This window comes from Cynocephalus volans, chromosome Y, assembly GCF_027409185.1.
Source record: "Cynocephalus volans isolate mCynVol1 chromosome Y, mCynVol1.pri, whole genome shotgun sequence".
NCBI lineage: Eukaryota > Metazoa > Chordata > Mammalia > Dermoptera > Cynocephalidae > Cynocephalus > Cynocephalus volans.
The window spans coordinates 1,743,772-1,765,750 of NC_084479.1; the positions used below are offsets into that span (position 1 = coordinate 1,743,772).

Below are 21,979 nucleotides of genomic sequence, written 5' to 3' on the forward strand. Positions count from 1 at the left end.
ACAGACGTGGAAGCATGGAGGCCTGAGCCGGCGTTTGTTACTCCGGGCTGCAGCAGTGACCGTGGCTTTTTACCCCCCACTCCCACCCACCCGTCCCTGGAGCTGGAAGCGAATCAACCCATGGGCCAAGACAGGGAGACGTCCAGTGGGAGAGGCAGAAGCCCTGCGGAGACCACACAACCTGCGGGGCGGCCACTGAGTGATCCAGCAGGTAGGCTTAACCACAGCCACCAGGCTTCATTCCCAGCCCAGCCCAGTGTGCACAGAGCAGAGAGACATCTGGCAGGGGAGGCGGGAACTCCATGGGGTCCACGCTGCTGCCGCACAATCCAGCAGCCCAGCCCAATGTGTAGGGAGCACAGAGTCATCCAGCAAGTGAGATAGAAGCTCCATAGAGTCCACACACCCTGTGGGGGGTCCACCACCACACGATCCAGCAGCAGGTAGGCTTCACCACCGCCACCGGGCTCCATCCCAAGCCCGGCCTAGCGTGCACAGAGCAGGGAGACATCCTGCAGGGTAAGGGGAAGCTCTGCCGAGACCACACGATCTGCAGTGCCTTGGTGCATCCCAGTAGCCCGGGCCAGAGCACGTGACACAGGGAGTCACTGAGGTAGCCATACCAAATTGGCAACCACAGCAACATCATAGTCAATAGTGTCAATCCCGCAGACTGTGAAACCCCCTGCCACAATAAATTAACATCAAAGAAAAGATACCAGAAATATGAAAAATCAAGGAAGTACATCAAAAAGATAATAAATCTCAAGCTCTAGATCCTATAGAACAAGAAGCCCTTGAAATGACTGACAAGGAATTTCGAGTAATAATTCTAAGGAAACTGAATGAGATATGAGAAAACTCAGCTAGACAACACGATGAAATGAGGAAAAGTATATATACAGGACCTAAAAGAAGAAATGTACAAGGAAATCAATGCCCTGAAAGAGATTGTAGTAGAGTTTGCTGAGCTGAAGCATTCATTCAATGAAATAAAAAACACAACAGAGAGTTTAACCAGCAGGCTTGCTGAGTAGAAGAGAGAACACCTGACGTTGAAGATGGGCTGTTTGAAATAACACAGGCAGACAAAGAAAAAGAAAGAAAGAAAGAAAGAAAGAAAGAAAGAAAGAAAGAAAGAAAGAAAGAAAGAAAGAAAGAAAGAAAGAAAGAAAGAAAGAAAGAAAGAAAGAAAGAAAGAAAGAAAGAAAGAATTGAAAACATTGAAGAAAATCTGAGAGAGATATCAGACAACCTTAAGCACTCAAATATCCAAGTCATGGGTATTCCAGAAGGGGAGGAAAAAGGAGATTGCATTGAAAACATATTCAACAAATTAGTGGCAGAAAACTTCCCAGGTATAGGAAAAGACACATATCTTCAGATTCAGGAAGCTCATAGATCCCCAAACGTATCCAACCCAAAAGGTCTTCTCCAAGACATGTTATAGTCAAATTGGCCAAATTCAAAGACAAAGAGCGAACCTTAAAAGCTTCAAGAGTGAAACATCAAATCACCTATGAGGGAGCCCCAATCAGACTTACATCAGATTTTTCATCACAAACCCTAAAAGCCAGAAAGGAATGGGATGATATATTCAAAATACTAAAAGACAGAGATTGCGAGCCAGGAATACTCTACCCTGCAAGGCTATCCCTCCAAAATGAAGGGTAAATAGTATATTTCTCAGACAAACAAAAACTGCGGGAGTTCACTACCACATGACCACCCTTACAGGAAATTCTCAAGGGAGTCCTGGGTTTGGTAACTGAAAAATAACTACCACTTCCATAAAACCTCAAGAAAAATCAAAACTCACCAGTAAAATAAAATGACAACAGTGAAGAGGAAAAAAAACCTTTATCTACAACCCAAGGAACCAACAAAGACAGAAGACAAACAGTAAATCAGAAAGAAAGGAACAAAAGACACTTAAGACATCCAAACAAAAATCAATAAAATGCTAGGAGTATATAAACACCTTTCAATAACAACTCTTAATGTAAAAGGATTAAATTCCCCAATCAAAAGACACAGACTGGCTGACTGGATTAAAAAGGAGGACCCAACTATATGCTGCCTTCAAGAGACCCACCTCACCCATAAAGACTCACATAGACTAAGAGTGACAGGATGGAAAAAGATTTACCATGCAAACAGAAATGAAAAATGAGCTGGAGTAGCTATTCTTATATTTGATAAAATAGATTTTAAACTAAAAACCATAAAAAGAGATAATGAGGGACACTACATAATGATAAAAGGATTCATCCATCAAGAAGGCATAACAATCATAAATATATATGCACCCAATGTCGGAGCAGCCAGACTTATAAAGCAAACTCTACTAGACCTAACGAAGGAAACAGACACTAATACCATAATAGCAGGGGACCTCAACACCACACTATCAATATTGGACAGATCATCTAGGCAAAGAATCAGCAGAGAAACACAAGATCTAAACAGCACTCTAGAACAATTGGACTTGGCAGATATCCACATAACATTCCATCCAACAACCTCAGAATATTCATTCTTCTCATCAGCACATGGATCATCTCCAGGATAGATCACACGTTGGGTCACAAATCGAGTCTCAACAAATTCAAAAAAATTAGAATTATCCCATGTATTTTCTCTGACCACAATGGATTAAAATTAGAAATCAATAAAAAATGAAATTCTGGAAACTATACAAACACGTGGAAATTAAACAGCATTCTACTTAATGACATATGGGTCCAAGAAGAAATCAAACAGGAAATCAAAAAATTTATTGAAACTAATGAAAACAATGATACATCATACCCAAACCTGTGGGATATAGAAAAAGCAGTATAAAGGGGGAAATTTATCACACTAAATGCTTACTACAGAAGAATGGAAAGATGGCAAGTGAACAACCTCATACTTCACCTTAAAGAAGTAGAAAATCAAGAACAATTCAATCCCAAAGTTAGCAGATGGAAAGAAATCATTAAGATCAGAGCAGAACTTAATGAAATTGAAACCCAAAAAACAATACAAAAGATCAATGAATCAAAGAGTTGGTTTTTTGAAAAGATAAATAAAATTGACAAACCATTAGCACAGCTAACTACAAAAAGAAGAGAGAAGATCCAAATAACAAAAATTAGAAATGAAAAAGGTGATATTACAACTGATATATCTGAAATACAAGAAATCATTCAAGACATCTAAAAACAACCATATGCCAACAAATTTGGAAATCTGGAGGAAATGGATAAATTTCTGGACATACACAAGGTACCAAAACTGAGCCAGGAAGATGTAGAAAATCTGAACAGACCAATAACAATGAAAGAGATTGAAACTGTTATCAGAAGGCTCCCAACAAAGAAAAGCCCAAGAACAGATGGATTCACAGCAGAATTTTACCAAACATTCAAAGAGGAATTGACACCGATTCTCTACAAACTATTCCAAAAGATTGAAACAGAGGCAATTCTCCAAACTCATTCTATGAAGCAAACATCACCCTGATACCAAAACCAAGAAAAGATACAACTAAAAAAGAAAACTACAGGCCAATGTCCTTGATGAATACAGATGCAAAAATTGTCAATAAAATACTAGCTAACGGAATACAGCAACACATTTGCAAAATTATACACCATGATCAGTGGGAATCATATCAGGGATGCAAGGTTGGTTCAACATACGGAAATCAATAAAATGTGATACATCATATCAATAAAATCAAACACAGGGACCATATGATCATCTCTATGGATGCTGAAAAAGATTTGATAAAATCCAACACTCATTCATGATAAAGACTCTCTATAAGTTAGGCATAGATGGAAAGTATCTCAACAAATTTGAGGGCATATATGATAATCTGCCTTTATCACTGCCAATATCATCTTGAATGGGGAAAAGCTGAAAGCTTTTCCTTTAAGAACAGGAACTAGACAAGGACACCCACTCTCACCACTCCTATTCAACATAGTGTTGGAAGTACTAGCCAGAGCAATCAGAGAAGGGAAGGAAATAAAGGGCATCCAGATTGGAAAAGATGAAGTCAAACTGTCCTTCTTTGCAGATGACTTGATCGTATATATCACAGCCTAAGGCCTCTACAGAAAACTCTTGGAGTTGATAAATGATTTCAGCAAAGTTGCAGGATACAAAATCAACACACAAAAATCAGTAGCATTTCTATTCTCCAATAGTGAAGATGCAGAAAGAGAAATCGAGAAAGCTTGCCCATATACGATAGCCACCAAAAAATAAAATACTTAGGAATTGAGTTAACCAAGGATGTGGAAAATCTCTGTAATGAAAACTACGAACCACTGCTGACAGAAATTAAAGAGGACACAAGAAGATGGAAAGATATCCCATGCTCTTGGATTAGAAGAATCAACGTTATGAAAATGCCCATACCATCCAAAGGGATAGAGAAATTCAATGCAATACCCATCAAAATTCCAATGACATTTTTCTCAGAAATGGAAAAAAATTTCCAGACATCTATATGGAATAACAAAAGACCATGCATAGCCAAAGCAATTTGGAGCAAAACAAATAAAGCTGGAGGCATAACACTACCTGACTTTAAACTATACTATAAAGCTATAATAACCAAAACAGCATGGTACTGGGATAAAAACAGATACACTGATCAATGGAATAGAATAGAGAATCCAGAAATCAACCCACACACCTACATCCATCTGATCATTGACAAAGGCACCAAGACTATACACTGGGGAAGAGACCATCTCTTCTGCAAATGGTGCTGGGATAACTGGACACCAATATGCAGGAGAATGAAACTAGACCCATACCTCTCACCATAAACTAAAATCAACCCAAAATGGATTAGCCAATTAAACAGACACCCTGAAACAGTAAAACTTATCAAAGAAAACATAGGAGAAACACTTCAGGAAGTAGGACTGGGCACAGACTTCATGAATATGACCCCAAAAGCATGGGCAACCAAAGGAAAAATAAACAATTGGGATTATATCAAACTAAAAAGCTTCTGCACAACAAAAGAAACAATTAACGGAGTTAAAAGACAACCAACAGAGTGGGAGAAAATATTTGCAAAATATACGTGTGACAAAAGATTAATATCCAGAATACACAAGGAACCGAAACAACTTTACAAGAAAAAAACAAGTAACCCAATTAAAAAATGGGCAAAAGAGCTAAATAGGAATTTCTCAAAGGAAGATATATGAATGGCCAACAGACACATGAAAAAATGATCAATATCACTCAGCATTCGGGAAACGCAAAGCAAAACCACAGTGAGATACCATCTCACCCCAGTTAGGATGGCTAACATCCAAAAGACAGTGAATGATAAATGCTGGCGAAGTTGTGGAGAAAAAGGAACTCTCATACATTGTCTGTGGGACTGCAAAATGGTGCAGCCTCTATGGAAAATGGTATGGCGGTTCCTCAAACAATTGCAGATAGATCTACCATATGACCTAGCTATCCCACTGCTGGGAATATACCCAGAGGAATGGAAATCATCAAATCAAAGGTATACCTTGTCAGGCCTTAAAAACTAACGCCACCGTAAGTGACATTACAAGCCAAGCCATTAACGTGGCAGCCGAAGAGGGCGCCTGGAGGAAGTACGGTGGGAGTGTCTGCAGGAAACTTACCTTAGCCCTTATCGGCCAAATATGCTCTTCCGCACTCCTGAACACTGTGTGATTGCAATAGCTAGGCATTGAGAAAGGATGCATGCTCTTGTAACCTTTAAGCTGATTGGAGGATGTAAGAAAACCTCCCTTCCCCATTTGCCTTAATTTTAAAAGCAAGTGCCTGTATGAACTGCTAGACAGAACCCCCACCATGTCTGAGTGTCCTTTAACGGGCTGGTTGGGGCCAGCGGCTGTGCTCACCTCTCTTCACGACTCTCTTCCCCTGTCTCCTCCCAACGGGGACTGGACAGAAAGAGGAATCCGGGCAATTCGCTCGCCCACCAAGGGAGAGACTGTGAGCGAGGCAAGGGCTGTTCGGGCCAGAGGCGGACCCGAAAATACCTGTTCACCAGTGTTCATTGCAGCACTATTTACAATAGCTAAGAGATGGAACCAGCCCAAATGTCCATCATCAGATGAGTGGATACAGAAAATGTGGTATATCTACACAATGGAATACTACTCTGCTATAAATACAGCCATGTGCAATGACATACTCTGCTATAAAAAAGAGTGAAATGCTACCATGTGCAACGACATGGATGAACCTAGAGAGAATTATATTAAGTGAAACAAGTCAGGGACAGAAAGAAATTTCACATGTTCTGGCTTATTTGTGGGAGCTAAAAATCAATAAATAAATAAATACACAAAAAACCTGGGGTAGGAGGGGAGGGAAGAAGACACAACAATTACAATTCCTTGAAGTTGATATGACAAGTGAACAGAAAGAACATTGTTTGGAGGGAGGGAGGTTTCGGTAATGGGCCGCAGTAATCAACCACAGTGTATATTGATAAAATAAAATTAAACAATAAATAAATAAATAAATAAATAAACCTGTCAATGCTCAGTCTTTCTTAATCGTGTGTTGCTAAGCCTGGTGTAATGTAGATTTACAAAGAAGATGCCAATCAAGAAACTACTATATGATATCTAGTCATTTGGTTCCTTTTTGGAGAGATCCCGCTTTTCCCAAACCTTTAAAATACAGGGCAAGGCGTTAATGAAGAGAAATGCTGTTCTTATCTTGGTCTGGAAGACAGCTGAGTAATATAGAACCCTGATATGTCTGTGTGTAGCTACTTAACGATTTTGCCTTTGGAAAGCCAAGAAGAGCAGAGACTTCCCGCCCCCAACCATCTCCTCTGGAAGTGGGAGACTAGAAAATTTGGCATACCTTCCTTGAGCTCTACAGATACCACCAGGCTGAACACCTTTTCCAGAAGCCCTGATTGTATTTCTGTGGTTCCTCACAACAACAATCCATATTCCACAGTGATTCAATGCCTCAAAAGCCATGCTTCATACTGGTGTCTGTGTCTTTCTTGTATGAAAGGAACATCACTATAAAGTTTCCCTATAAAGATACAAGAATGAAATTAATACTGAATAATCAGCTTTAGAACCATGGCATGGCATATGTGTGGAGGAAGGCTCTGATTTCTATCTCATCCATCAGAGGTCTAAAAAAGAACTAGATTCTGGGAAGTAACATCGTTTTTTTCTTTTCTAGTAGAGGATGCTGATAGTGTCTTTTAAACCCTTAAGCAATTTTTAAGTAAGCCATCACTAAAGGCTCTGCATAAAGGCTTTTACATAGTAGCTGGATAACTGTGCAGGAAGGAAATAATATCCCTTACCCATTTTGCAAGTTAAGCACAGTGTGAAAGGCTTCCTCTTTATTTAATATTCATGACAACATATTTTACAATAGGGACATTGAAACTCTTGGGAAGTGGCTGGCCCACGTTACATAAAGGGAAGCCCCCTTCATAGAATTTGCATGTTATTGTTCCCCCAAAACTCATGTGAAAATCTGATCCCCAATGCGGCAGTGTTGGGAGTCATGGGGGCAGATCCCTCATGAATGATTAGTGCTCTCCCTAATGCTTTCCATGGAGGGTAAGGATAGTGAGTGAGATCTCTATTAGTTCCTACAGGAGCTGGTTGTTTGAAGGACCCTGACACCTCGCCACTCTTTTACTTCCTGTCACCATGTGATCTGCTTGTACCTGCCAGCTTCTGCCATTTTCTGCCATGAGTAGAAGTAGCCTGAGGCCCACACCAGATGCAGCTGTCCCAGAATTATGAGCCAAATAAACCTCCGTTTTTTATAAATTACCCAGTCTCATTTATTCTGTTAAAGCAACACCAAAATAAACTAATACACCCCTGTCATATGAGTCCACTGTAAGATCCAGAAGATTTGCCCTTCTGCCTGCAGGACTGAGAGAATGTTGTATCCATACCACCCCTTCAGTGTAGATTCATAATGAAGCTCATTTTATAAAAAAAAAAGAGGAAAAAAAACTGAGGGCAGGAAAATGCCTTATGCAAAGCCCCACCCTGCTGGGCAGCACAGTCCATTTTGAGATCAGGCATCCTCACACCAGACCCAATGCTCTCTCTGTTATAGCAGTTGCTTCCACATTTTCACCTGCCACTGGTCACATTAGTTTACATCCAACCTTAAAAATATCCTTATCTTTTGACCCCCAAATTGGACATCTAAGAATTTATCCCCCCAAAATAGAAATGAGGACAAAGATTTAACTCCTAAGCCCTTACAATACCCTGCCCAATAAGAGATTTTGTATACTCAGGGTCTTGGGCCATGCCATATAGTTTATGCCAACTGATTTATGGTGGAGGCTCTGGGCCACATTGCATTGGCTTGACTCCTGAAGGGGCTGAAGACTAAGGCCAGCTTATTTATTCAGGCAATCAGCCATGCCTAGATGAGTGACCTCTGGTATAAACCTTGGATACACAGGCTCAGATGAGTTTCCATGAGTTTTGTCACAAATCGTTGCTTGTTCATATGACTCCACTGGGAGAGGACAACTGGGAAATTGTACCTGGTATCTCCTGTACCCTGCTTTATGCTCCTTTGTTGATTTTTAGCTGTATTCTTTCACCATATTCAGCCTTAAGTAAGAGTGAATAGGCATTTTGAGTTCCTTGAGTCCTTCTAAAAGTGATTAAATCTGAGTGAAATCTGGGGTACCCTCCCAATGCCCAGCAACCACAGTGTCAGGTGAATAGGAGCTGATCCATCACCAAACACCTCTCAAGAACAGCCCCGCTGGAGCATGTGGAAAAGCAGGACAGCCCAAGGACCAAGGTGGTTATAGCAATGGAGCACTGTGAGGGGATGAATGACTATTCCCTTAGCAAGAGCCATCAAAAAAAGATCCCAGGCACACAGCCAGGGAGAAAACATCAGTTGTAGAAGTTATCAGGAACTCCAGTAGAACTGGGAGCTGTGCTCAGTTCAAAAGACAGGGCATTATTGGACTCCTGATGACATCATGAGTCTGGAATAGAGTGTTTCAACCAAGAAAGAGCAAATAAATGCCTTGTGTTTCATTCAAGCTTTTGACTTAGATCAAGGAAACACAAACCAGTTGTATCCTCATATCAGTCTTATACAATCAATTATCATAGACTGAAATTCTATTTGTAACTCTATTCGTGTAGACTAATAAAGTTACTATGGCTATAATATTAATGATTATGAATATTTATGGTATGTGTTTCAGAAAAAGAAAAAAGGGGAATAGTGGTGGCTGGGAGCTCTGTAACAGTGCTCCAATATGCATCCAATATACAATATACGTATCATCAAAAAATTTAAAAAGTAGTTAGAGTTGAAAGATCTGAGCCTCCTATCTCCTCTGACTCTCTTTGACCTTTCCTTCAGAAATCCGAAACTTCTTTCTGCTTTTTTTCTTTATTACAACAGATCATTGAGTAAATCCAGTAACGGATCTTGCCAATATTCATATAGATTGTAAGGAAAATAGATAAATCTACAAATTATGATATAAGGAAATAAATCATCAAGTTATCGTATGACTAGCTGGATAATGTTTTTCAAATTTTTAAAATTCAAAATCTTTCAAAAGTATATGGCCTGTGACTGTTATCTGACATAAGGCAAACTCTCTTTGCTAAGATTTCTCACAGGTGACAGAAAAGGAGGATCGTACAGTGGTTAATAGCATGGATTCTAGAGCCAGACTGGCTGGCTTTAAACACTATACCATTTAATAAATGTGTTTGCTTTCGGCAAATTATTTAACTTTACCACGTCTCAGTTTCCTCATCTATAAGATGTGAATTATAGTAGTCTCTACATTATTGAGTTCTTGTGAGAATTAAGTAAACCAAAATATATGAAGCACTTACAATAGTATGTAGAACATGCAAGCGATTGCTACTGTTATCTTTAGACAATGAAATCCAAACAAAAAGAATGGAAGTTAGAATATAAGCTCTGCAGTAAAACAAGATGCACCATAGCATCTTGACTTTTAAATACCTGAGACCAGTGTTTGACACACAAGCAGGTACTCAATAAATATTCTTGAATGAATAAGGCACACATATATGCACTTTTCTCTTGGTGCTAGGGGGTCTCAGGAGGCAGGACCACACGTAGCCTCTGCCAGGAGTCCCCCGGGGAGCAGGGCTGTACGCAACACTCGGCACGGAGTGCACTGGCCATCCGTATATAGGATCCGAACCCGTGGCCTCGGCGTTACCAGCACCGCAGTCTCCCGAGTGAGCCCTGGGGCTGGCCCGTATTTCTATTAAAATTTGAGTCAACATAAGGTGTCTTACATTTCTCAACTTGGAAATGTCTAATTAAAACCCTCCACCAGGGCCAGTTCTACAAAGAAAAACACTCACTGAATACTTAATACATGTAGAAGGCTGTGCTAGCTGCTATATTGCCTGCATCTGTACATATTAGATATTTTATGAATACACAAATCAGTGGGCGATGATTCACGGCGACCTTTACTCACCTTTGTTAAAATTGTTTCTGACATAGGTCTAACAAACTTTACAGACAGCAGACACATAATTCTTCATCAAATACAGTACTTGACTTCCTTCTGACTCTGGGGCTTCAAATTAGGGCGGGAGTCGGGGGAGCAATTTCATACACGAAATGGGATGAGGAGTTTCTTACCTGAGTCTCTCAATCGAGCGAGTTCCTGTCGAGGTTTCTTACGTTTCTCCTTCTTCAGCGCAGCCCTGTACTTTTTGTGGCTGAAGATTGACACCTATACACACAGGCATCAGCGCCACCCCAACACTGCTGCCTGAACTTCCCTCTCCTCTGTGCCCAACGATAGGAAATCGCTCCTGTACTCGGGAGAGAAATCTTTGGAGGGATTGAATAACTTCCCTGGTCTAGTTTTCCTCCTCTCTCCTCTAAATTAAAATTGCTGAGATACCTTATTACTAAACTGCTCTTACTTCCTGTAATCTCTGTTTAGAATTGTTCAGCAAAAGCCCAAATTCTGTGTAAAGACTCAACTTTTTTCCTTTCCAATTGGGATGCCCTTTCTTTCTCTTGCTTAATTGCTCTACACAGGACTTGTATTACTGTGATGAATAAGAGTGGGGAAAATGGGTATTCTTGTCCTGTTTTGGATCATGGAGGAAAAGCTTTCAATTTTTCCTCATATGGTGTTGGCCGCGATTTTATCATTTACGGTCTTTGTGGAGTTGAAGCACTTCCTTCTATACCCAATTTGTTGAGAGTTTTTAATCATGAAGAGATATTGAATTTTATCAATACTTTCTCCACATCTATTGAGATGATCATAGAGTTTTTCTTCATTCTGCTAATGGTGTGTATCAAGTTCACTGATTTGCATTTTGCATATTTTGAATATATCATGTGTAATCTTGGTCATGGTGTATTATGATGTGCTGTTAGATTTGTTTTGCTAGTGTATTTGCATTATAGGATGATTTTCATGCATATTTTATTTATTTATTTATTTATTTGGTTGGTTATTAATTATTATTTATTTATTTATTTATTTATTTATTTATTGTTAATTATATAGTACATTTCCCTTAGATCTAGTCTCTATTTTATTTCATCTCTGATATTTATTATTCCTTTCTAATTTGAGGTGTGGCTTCCACTTGCTTTCTTAGTTTCCTGAGGTGCATTAGGAGGTTGTTTATTTGAAATCTTTCTATTTTCTACTTTGCTGTAGGCATTTGTTATAAGATTCTCTCTTGCTACAGCTTTTGCTGTACCCCACTGGTTTTGACATATTGTGTTACTATTTTCCATTGCTTTGAGACACTTGTAAATTTACCTCCTGATTTCTTTGTTGACTGGTTTTTTTTAAACATACAAACATGTTAGTGCTCTATGTATTTGAACAGTTTCTAAAGTTCCTCTAGCTGATTTCTAGTTTTATTATATTGTGGTCAGAAAAAATACTTGATATGATTTTTATTATTTAGACATTTATTGAGCCTTATTCTGTGAACTAACATACGATATGTCCCAGAGAATATTTTCTATGCTGACAAGAAGAATGTGTATTCGGCAACTGTTGGATAAAATGATCTATGATGTTGTTTAGGTCCATTTGATCTACAGTGCACTTTATCTCTGATGTTTCTTTATTGATTTTCTTTCTGAATGTCTGTCCAGTGCAGAGAATGGGATGTTCAAGTCCTTGAGTTTTACTGTGTTAATTTCTATCTCACCCTTTAGAGCTCTAGTAATATTTGCTTTATATATCTGGGTGGTCCAACATTAAACACCTATACTCATATAATTACATTTGTTATATCTTCTTGCTGAATTAATACCTTTATCATTATTTAATGACCTTCTTTGTCTCTTTTTACAGTTTTTGACTTAAAGTCTATTTTATCTGTCGGTATATTTACTCCTAGTCATTTGTGGTTTCCATCTAGGTGGAATGACTTTTCCATCTCTTTACTTTCAGTCTATCTTTAACTGAGGAATTTAATCCATTTACATTCAAAGTTGTTATTGATAGGCATGGTCTTACTTCTGTCATCTTGGTAATTGTATTGTGATTGTTTTGCATATTTTTTGTCCTTCCTCATGTATTGTGTATATTTGTGGTTTTGTAGTGTTTTGTAGTGACAAGGTTTCCTTCTTTTTCTTTCTCATTTTTGTATCTCCATTACTGATGACTTTTATACTTTTCCATGTTTTCATAATGGTAATTGTCATTCTTTGCTTCTAGAAACGGGACTCCCTTAAACATCTTGTAAAGCAATTTGAATGGTTAAGAGTCTTCTCAGTTTTTGCTTGCCCGGGAAAGATTTTATTCCTTCTTTATTTCTGAAGGATATCTTGGCTGTGTATAGTATTCTTGGCTGGCAGGGGGGGGTTTGGGTTTTGGTTTTTGTTATTAAACTTTTATTCCCAACACTTTGAGTGTCTCATTTCACTCTTTTGTGGCCTGTAATGTTTCTGCTGAGAAGTCTACTGTTAGATTTCTAACAGCAATTCATATGAGACCTGAGATTTTTTTTTCTGTTTTTAGAATTCTCTTCTTTGACTTTTGACAGTTTGACTAAGAGATGGCTTGAAAAGGACACTTTAGGGTTGAATCTATTCGGTAGAGTTGAGTTGTGTCACAGTGTGTGGGGGTGCCGCAGAATTTGTAGCAGTTTCTTTCAGAAGGTGGGGTGACCATCAAAATTGCTGTTGGCACTGGTCATGGGCACGGCAGATTGGTTCTCTGTGTGATGATGTCTCAGGGGAGGCAGGGTTATTGCCAGGCAGACTGTCAGAACCAAATACTGTCATGTGCTATATGGTGGACTAGCCAGTGTGTGGTGTTGTCTCCTGGGACAGGCCTTCACCTGTGGTTCTGCCGGGCACAGTGTGGCATGCCTGCTTCAACTTCACATTGGTTGCTGAGGTGTCATCTTCACCAGGAAGCTTTCTCCCACTAGACTGCACGTGTATATCTTACTCACAGTACTTAATTGTTTGCATGAGCATCATCTCTTTAAGGGCCCATCTCTTCTTCCCTTTTCTATTCTGAGCATGTGGCATGATGCTTAACACATAATAGATTTGTAATGAACACAGAAACTAAAAAATAGATCACAAAGTGTCAGTTTTTTTAATTGGATGTCACTGGTCACCTTATTAAGAGATGAAAATGTTGGGTCAGGTGGGACAAATGAATGGATGAGGAGGGAATTCCTGTTAAAGAAGGGAGGCAGATCTATGAGGGCCCAGGACCCAGAGCTTCCCCTGCAGAATCAGGCTCCAGGCCTACTTCCTCAACACCACATAATCTACCGACTTAGGCTTAAAGCCTTATCTAGTGCTCTGTTAGCCCATGTGTACCCAAGCTTCAGACAGATTCCTGCAGACCTGGGCTCCAGGCATGCCCTTGTAGAATTACAGTCATTCCCCCATGGACCCAGTTAACTGGCCAGCGCCAGTGAACCTTGTTTCTAGGCCATTCCCAACTGACCCAGAATTCAGGCCTGCCTCAGTAAACGCTAACTGCAGTCCTGCCTCAGTGGACCCAGGAATCCAGCCCACTCACTGCTAGCCCAAGAACCAGGTCAGCCTGCCTGAAGACTCCAGCAGCAAGCTTGGTCCTACACCTTCATCACCCTCCCATTGCCCACCCAGAATCTCTGGATGACCTAAGTGTGAAGGAATTTCCTATTGTAGTTAGTCTTTAAGGATTGAGGTAGGTGCCTGTTTCTTCAAATGTGCAGACACCAACGCAAGGTCACAAATGATAATGAATAAGTAGAGAAAAATGACACCACCAATGGAACAAATACAGCACCTTTAATTGACCCTAAAGAGATGGAGATCTACAAACTGCCCAACAAAGAACATACAATAATTGTCTTTAAAATGCTCAGTGAACTGCGAGAGAACACAAATAGACAAATATTATCAGAAAAGAATACATTAAGAAGATTAACAGCTCAATAAAGAGATAGAAACCATAAAAAGGACCAAACAGAAATTCTGTAAAGAACAGAATGACTAACACCTGCCACTTGTCCTGCAAAGAGGTTCACATGATAACCATCAGGCTGCTGCTGGAAGTGCCCTGGGCTCCCAAGCCAGGGCAGGGAGCCAAGGGCCTCAGCCACACACCCCCGACATCTGCACCCAGCCCTCTGATGACCAACAGGCTGCTGTTAGAAGTGTCCAGAGCTCCTGAGCTGGGACAGTGTGGGGTTGAAGGCTGCAGCCACATCTGCCTGACTCCACATCCAGCCCAGCAATGACCAAGCCACTGAAAGAAGGCCCTGGATGGGGGTTGGACCCAAGGTCCTCAGCCACACCCCTGACATCTGCCTCCTGCCCAGTCATGACCAAGCCACAGCCATAAGCCCTCAGGGCTCCTCTGTCAGAATAAGAGAGGTTCCTTGATCATGCCCCCCTCCTCCTTTTCTTGTCCTCCCATCCATCCCTTTCCCCTTCCCCTCTCCACTTCCACCTCAACTACCCCACAACATCATAAAATGTAAAGATAATAATAATAAAATTTGACATCCATTCATGATAAAGACTCTCAATAAATTAGGTATAGAAGGAACGTATCTCAACACCATTAAAGACATATGTAAAAGACCCACTGCCAATATCATCCTGAATGGGGAAACAAGCAGGAGGAGGAACAAGACAAGGATGCCCACTCTTGCCACTCCTATTCAACTAGCCAGAACAATCAGAGAAGAGAAAGAAATAAAGGGCATGCAGATTGGAAAGGATGAAATCAAATGTCTTCTCTTTTGTAGAAGACATTATCCTATATATAGAACAGCCTAAAGTCTCTACAAAAAAAAAAAAAAAATTCAGAATTGATCAAAAAATTTCTGCAGTTGAAAGACAGAAAATAAACATGCAAAAATCAGTAACACATTTATACTGCAATGATGAGCTATCAGAAAAATAAATCAAAAAATCTAGCCTATCTACAATAGTCACCACAAAACGAAGATACTTAGGAATAGAATTAACCAAGGATGTGAAAGATCTCTATGATGAGAATGACAGGTCACTATTGAGAGAAATTAAAGAAGACACGAGAAGGTGGAAAGGACATTCAATCCACTTGGACTGGAAGAATTAACCTTGTTAAAATGTCCATACTACTCAAAGTGATCTACAGATTGAACACAATCCCCATCAAAATACCAACAACCATCTTCAGAGAAATGGAAAAAACAATGCTGACATTCATATAGAACAACAAAAGATCCCAAACAAGTAAAGCAATCCTGAGCAAAAAAATAAAGCTGGGAGCACAACACTACCAGACTTCAAACTATACTACAAAGTTATAGTAACCAAAACAGCATGGTACTGTCATAAAAATAGACAGACCGATGGAACAGAACAGAGAAACCAGAATTCAACCCATATACCTACATCCATTTGATCTTTGATAAAGGCACCAAGAACGCACAGTGGAGAAAAGACTGCCTCTTCGATAAATAGTGCTGGAAAAATTGGATATCCGTGTGTAGAAGAATAAAGCTAGATCGATACCTCTCACTATATACCCAAATCAATTCAAAATGGATTAAAGAAATATATGTCCTGAAACTATACAACTCCTTAAAGAAAACATAGGAAAACACTTCAGGAATTAGGAGTAGGCATACGCTTTATGAGTATGAACCCAAAAGCACAGTCAACAAAAGGAAAAATAGACAGATGGGATTATATCACCCTAAAAACTTCTGCACAGCAAAAGAAACAAGAGAGCAAAACAACAACCAACACAGTGGGAGAAAATATTTGCAAAATTTGTAACCTAATTTAAACAATGGGCAAAGGAGTTGAATGGGCATTTTTCAAAGGAAGATATATGAATAGCCCACTGATGCATGAAAAGAAGCTCAACGTCAGTCAACATCCAGGAAATACAAATCAAAACCATCCAGGAAATACAAATACAAATCATTGAGACATCATCTCACTCCAATTAGGATAGCTAATGTCAAAAAGACTGAAAATAACAAATGCTGGCAATGATGTGGACAAAAGGGGAACTCTCCTACACTGTTGGTGAGACTGATAAATGATGCAGCCATTATGCAAGATGGTATAGAGGTTCTTCAAACAACTTCAGATAGAATTGCCATATGACCCAGCTATCCCACTGCTTAGTGTGTACCCAAAGGAATGGATATCATCATGTCAAAGGGGTACCAGTACTCCCATGTTTCTTGCAGCTCTTATTTACATTTGCCAAGAGTTGGGACAAGCCTAAATGTCCATCATCAGATGAGGGGATAGAGAAAATGTGGTATATTTACATAATAAAATACTACTATGCTATTTTAAAAAAGAAAGAAATACTGCCATTCACAGGAACATGGATGAACTTAGAGAAAATTATGTTAAGTGAAATAAGCCAGGCACAGAAACAGAAATATGGCATGTTCTCACTTATTATGTGAAAACAAACAAACAAACAAATAAATAACAACAAAGAAACAAACCAATAGAGGGAACAAAAGATACAACAATCACAATAATTTGTTGAACTTTTAACGAGAAGAGAACAGAACTGAGGTTGCCAGGGGTGGGAAAAGGGCAGAGGGAGGGGAGAAAGTGAGGAATTGGTAAAGAGCCACAAAAATCAATTAAATTATATAATGAAAAATAAATTTAAATATTTATTTATTTAAAAATAAATTTAAAAAATTATTAAAACTCCTTGCACCTTTAAAACCCGGATTTAAATAAAATGCTCTCTTCCTAATTAATTTAAAATAGAATTGTTAAACTTTTGAGCCAAATGCAATCCTTTATAGTTTAAATTGGAATTAAATTGATATATTTAAATAATAAAAAGTTTTAAGAGGTTCATAATAGTCCAATAACTTAATTAGGATAAAAAACTATTTTTATTCTCATTCTCAGTCTAAAGGCAGAATGTCTGCTAAACCGAAAAGGTAACTTGAGACCGAAGAATGGAGCGGGCAACCCCGTAAATTATTGTGTGTTTATTGATGGGTGATTTATATAGGAGAAGCATGGAATGGGTGATGACACAGACAATTGCAGCTGTATCCTGCAACATCAGAGGGGGTTGGGGGTTAAGGCTTCTAAGGGATTGCCAGACAAGAGTGCCTATGACAAAGAAAAGAAGATTTATTGAAGTGGGTGATTCCCAAGCACCTTGCAACTGCCTTTTGTTTATCCTAGGGATTAAGTGTGTCATACATCCCACCCTTTACTTACACAAACACAGCATTCCATGCCTTTGGCTACTAAGCAACCTGTGCAGAGACAGATTGTAACTAAGCAGGCCAGAGCTCTGAAGGTCTCAATGATGGAGTTAGATCTGAGCAGTATTCCTGTACCCCCACCTCTGACATATCTGTGACCTGCACTAACTTGTCCTCCAATCTTCTACAAAAGCCCTGGGGCCAGATATGTGGAGGTGATTTGTATTTCCAGAATACAACAATAGGAACTGCAATAGTCTGAGCATAAAATTGCCACTAAGCATGGGAGGATGCTAAGAACAACTGTCCCCCACTTTCCAGGGAGAAAAAACAGCCAAGGAGTAAATATATCTTTAAAGGAACTACAAAATCAATGGCCTTTTTCATATGGGAGAGTAGACCAGTCAATGTGGCTTCATATGAAGGGATGTACATTCAACATTTTTGTCCAATTAAGGCACAAATTCCACCTTGTGCTGAAATTAAAATATCTAATGCCATTCTGGTTTTTAAGCTCATCTTTCTCATCTGAGTAGTCTCTTGGTTTAAAAGGAATATGCTCTAGTCATAGTAATGTAAAGTTAGCCAATGCATCCATTTCCAATTTTGCACTAATGCCAGTATATTAGGTGCCTTTGATTCAGTACCCCTCACCCCAACTTTACCCCTGTTACAGGGTTAAGAGGTTGGGAAATTCTATTATGGTAATTGAAAAGTGGGGCCTTAAAGAGGTGATTAGATTGTAGAATCATCCTATGATAAAAGGATTAGTAATGGTGGACAGGGTTGTGGTTCGGAAGCCTTTAAAAAGGAAATGTAGGAGAAACCTCTCTCTCTGCTCCACCATTTTCTGCCATGTGAGACTCCTGAGTCACTGTTGCCATGACAAGAACAGTTTCACCAGATGCGTTCCCTGGACTTTGGACTTCCCAACCTCTGAAACATAAGCAATAAATTTATTTTTCTTTATAAATTATCCAGTTCCAGACTAGAAATAATCACACATCTGATAAGCTATTAAGTGGCTTTAGAGCAACGGTTCTCAACTGGGAACAATTTTGCCCCCACAACCCACCCCCAAGGGACATTTGGCAATGCCTGGAGACATTTTTGGTTGTCACAATTGGGAACGGGAGGTGCTCCTGGCATCTGGTAAGTGGAGGCCAGGGATGCTGCTAAACATCCTACACTGCATAGGACAGTTCCCAACACAGAGAACGATCCAGACCCAAATGTCCATCGTGCTAACGTTGAGAACCCCTACTTTAGAGTAATTATGTGTTTAGGGAGGTAATACTCTACCATCTTGTTAATTAAAAATGCTTCCATAAAACAGATGTAATTAATGTAAAAGATTAAAATAAAAACTTGGGAGCAACCACACTAGCGGTCGGTACATAGATGATAGGATAAAAAAGTAAACACTATATAGAAGAAAAAGCATATTATCTTATGACAGATTATTGTCTACCAAAGCATGGAAAAGTCCCCCTGCACATCCATCTGTATATCTGTATCTATATCTACATAGTTACATATATGTATATTTTAACATCCGCAGCAGAAAGAAGTAGATGGCCCTACTGTTCCCCATGATCTAGTCCAATCATTAACAGCCCTCCCAGGCAGACACCTCTGTACCTCTGAATAGCTTGTCCAACAGATGTGACACTTATCCTCTTGTTCAGTCCTGGATGTGGCCCCCTTTCTGCAAGTCAGCATCTTCCACGTGCTGAAGAGTCATCATTCAATCATCCACCAGATGAAGAGATGAGGTCCCTCCACTCTTCCCCGCCACCCTACCCTTCCCTCCTTTCATCGCCTCTGTGGCTCCCACTGAGGCCTCTCTGAAGCCTTCATGGCTTAACTGCACAACTCAAGACTAGAAGAGCCTGAGCCCCGCTGAGTACAGAAAGAGCCTCATACTTGCAAAGAGAAATGAGAGGCCAAGTCCCATTCACTGGGAATTGGAACACGGGTCACGTATGGCCCCATGTGTTAACATGTGGTGACGAAGATGGCCACATTGCCCGGGCAGTGCTCACTAATCCCCCTCTAGCAGAGACGTAGCTGTGCTTTGGTATTCCAGAGACGGATTGAAAATAAAACATTTTCAGCTTCATGTGAGCGGTTGTTACAATTGTAAACATGATGTGTAAGAAAACTCCTCATTCACCTCATTCACCACTCTTTTCTTACCGCAACTATCTTGCATCTGTCTGTAATCTTTGCTCCCAATTCCCCTAAAAGTGACACTGGCTAAATGTGAACGTCACATTTCTATACTCATACAAGGGCAGAGAATTCCTCAAGTACAGGTCATGAATTTCTCCCCTAGAGTACAGGGACTCTTCTCTTTCCACAGACCAGGAAAACAGCTCTTGTGATTCCTCAGAGCAACACACTCCTTGCTTTGGCACAAACTGTGTAAATAGCTGCTTCTGTACTGTTACGGGTCTGACTGAAAGCACACAGGTACTATTGACACTGCGTGGTGCCTCTTCAGACGCTCCAAACACAGCTTCTAGGAGAGCGCATGGTGGGCAAGCCTAAGGGTCTTCCCTAACCACTTGACGACAGTTAGTGCTTCCCCCTTGACTACAATAATAGGTTTCAGCGAAATTAGTCAGCTGTCTCTTAGCAGCTGTGCCTGCAACCACACAATAGATAGTGGATGCTGTGACATTTATGACTTTAGTTTTCAAGTTTCAACCTTTGCTTAAAGGATTTCAGGGACTGAATACATTTTTTAAAGGCTGCTGATTACATTACTTTAAATGAAACCCATCCCTACTTAAACAACTTAAAAAAACTCGTTATTTATAAGGCAATATTTACACCTAAAAGCACCTACCTGCTAAGGAACAGGACTTATATTAAAGAAACAAACAGTGAACACAAACCGAACAGTGAAGCACAAACTTGCTATAGTGTCTAAAATACAAAATCAATTTTTGCTTCGGGGGAGGTAAAAATGTTTGAACAGCAAGATAAATTAGAGGCCATAGCTTATGCTTATCTTATAAAGCCTTTGATGGAGATACGTTAAAGATATTTTAAAAGCTACTTAACATTGGGAAGAGGATTTAGAAGTTGAAGGGAAGCACCTTAGAAATAAAAAACAGAGAGCAGGGAGAAGCAAGCAGTTTCGTCTGGTGAAGACATGCTCACGGTGAGGCAATCGGCAACGAGACCAGGGCAAGTCCCGTTGATGAGCGTTACGAATACTCTGGAAGACAGCACGCACAGTAAAAATTGTCACATGCACACGGAAGCCGGCCATGGGCCCCCTACTACCACAGGATGCTGGATGCCGTGCAGATCGTGGAGCGAGGATGCTGAGTGGATGGCATTGGCCACGTGCCGGTGCAAGGGCTATGCCGGCCTCCGCCCCTGCTGCATCTTGAGGTCCAGCAGGGCTCCATCTCCGAGGCTCACTGCTCCTCCCTGCCCGGGGCTTCCAACCACTCACGCCCAGGCCTCTGGCCCTCAGTGCCCTCTGTCTGCTGAATCCTTCCTCCTGCTCCCCTTCCAAAGCAGCCGGCCCTAGGTTGCTGGGTCCCACAGGCTTCCTACTCTGAAGTGCCCCCACGTGGGCATCACCCCTTCTCTTCTCCCCCAACTCGACAGCCTGCCCCTCGGTGCAGCTGATTTCAGTTGGAACACGAGGAGGAAAATAATCACAGAGCGGACTCGAGCGATATCATTTACCCATGTGGCCGCTAACAGCCGGATCACATGTAATGCCATGAAGTGAAGGAAAGCCTGTGCAGTGGCAGGGAGGTGGCAGGGCAGAGACCTCACAAGCCGCAGCGGCTGCACAGCCCACCTGAAAGTCTCTCTGAAAGCAGCTCGGCCCGGGCTACTCACATCTCCTCCTGAGCTTCATCCAGCACTTCCCCAAAAAGGCAGCGTCTGCAGCTTGCCTCCCAGAGGAGCGGGCCCAGGGGGCTGCTTGCAAACACGTGGTCCCTTTCCATCCACACAAGACTTGGGTCTGAGCCCTTGTGCTTCACAGAGTGACTTGGGGGCCAGCAGCATCGGCATCAATGGAGAGCCTGTGAGGAGCGCAGTCTGGGCCCCGCTCCAGACCTGCTCCATCAGCGTCTGCATTTCCACGAGATCCCCGGGTGACCGCGCACACACGAACGCTTGCGAGCCCCTGGCGTGACGCACATTCTCTCGCACCTCTCCGATCACTGGGGGGCACAGAGCTGCCTCTTGGTTCCTGACGAAGGGGAGCTTGC

General features: G+C 40.8%; 1 protein-coding gene across 1 annotated transcript in view; it reads left to right on the forward strand.

The window, feature by feature from the left end:
- The window catches only part of LOC134368949 (uncharacterized), a 41,205-nt gene extending 19,302 nt beyond the window's left edge, over positions 1–21,903 (forward strand). Inside the window, exon 2 of the mRNA XM_063085186.1 lies at positions 21,751–21,903. Coding sequence (XP_062941256.1) covers positions 21,751–21,903 — 153 coding nt within the window. The remainder of the gene's footprint in view (positions 1–21,750) is intronic.
- Positions 21,904–21,979: the final 76 nt, after the last annotated feature.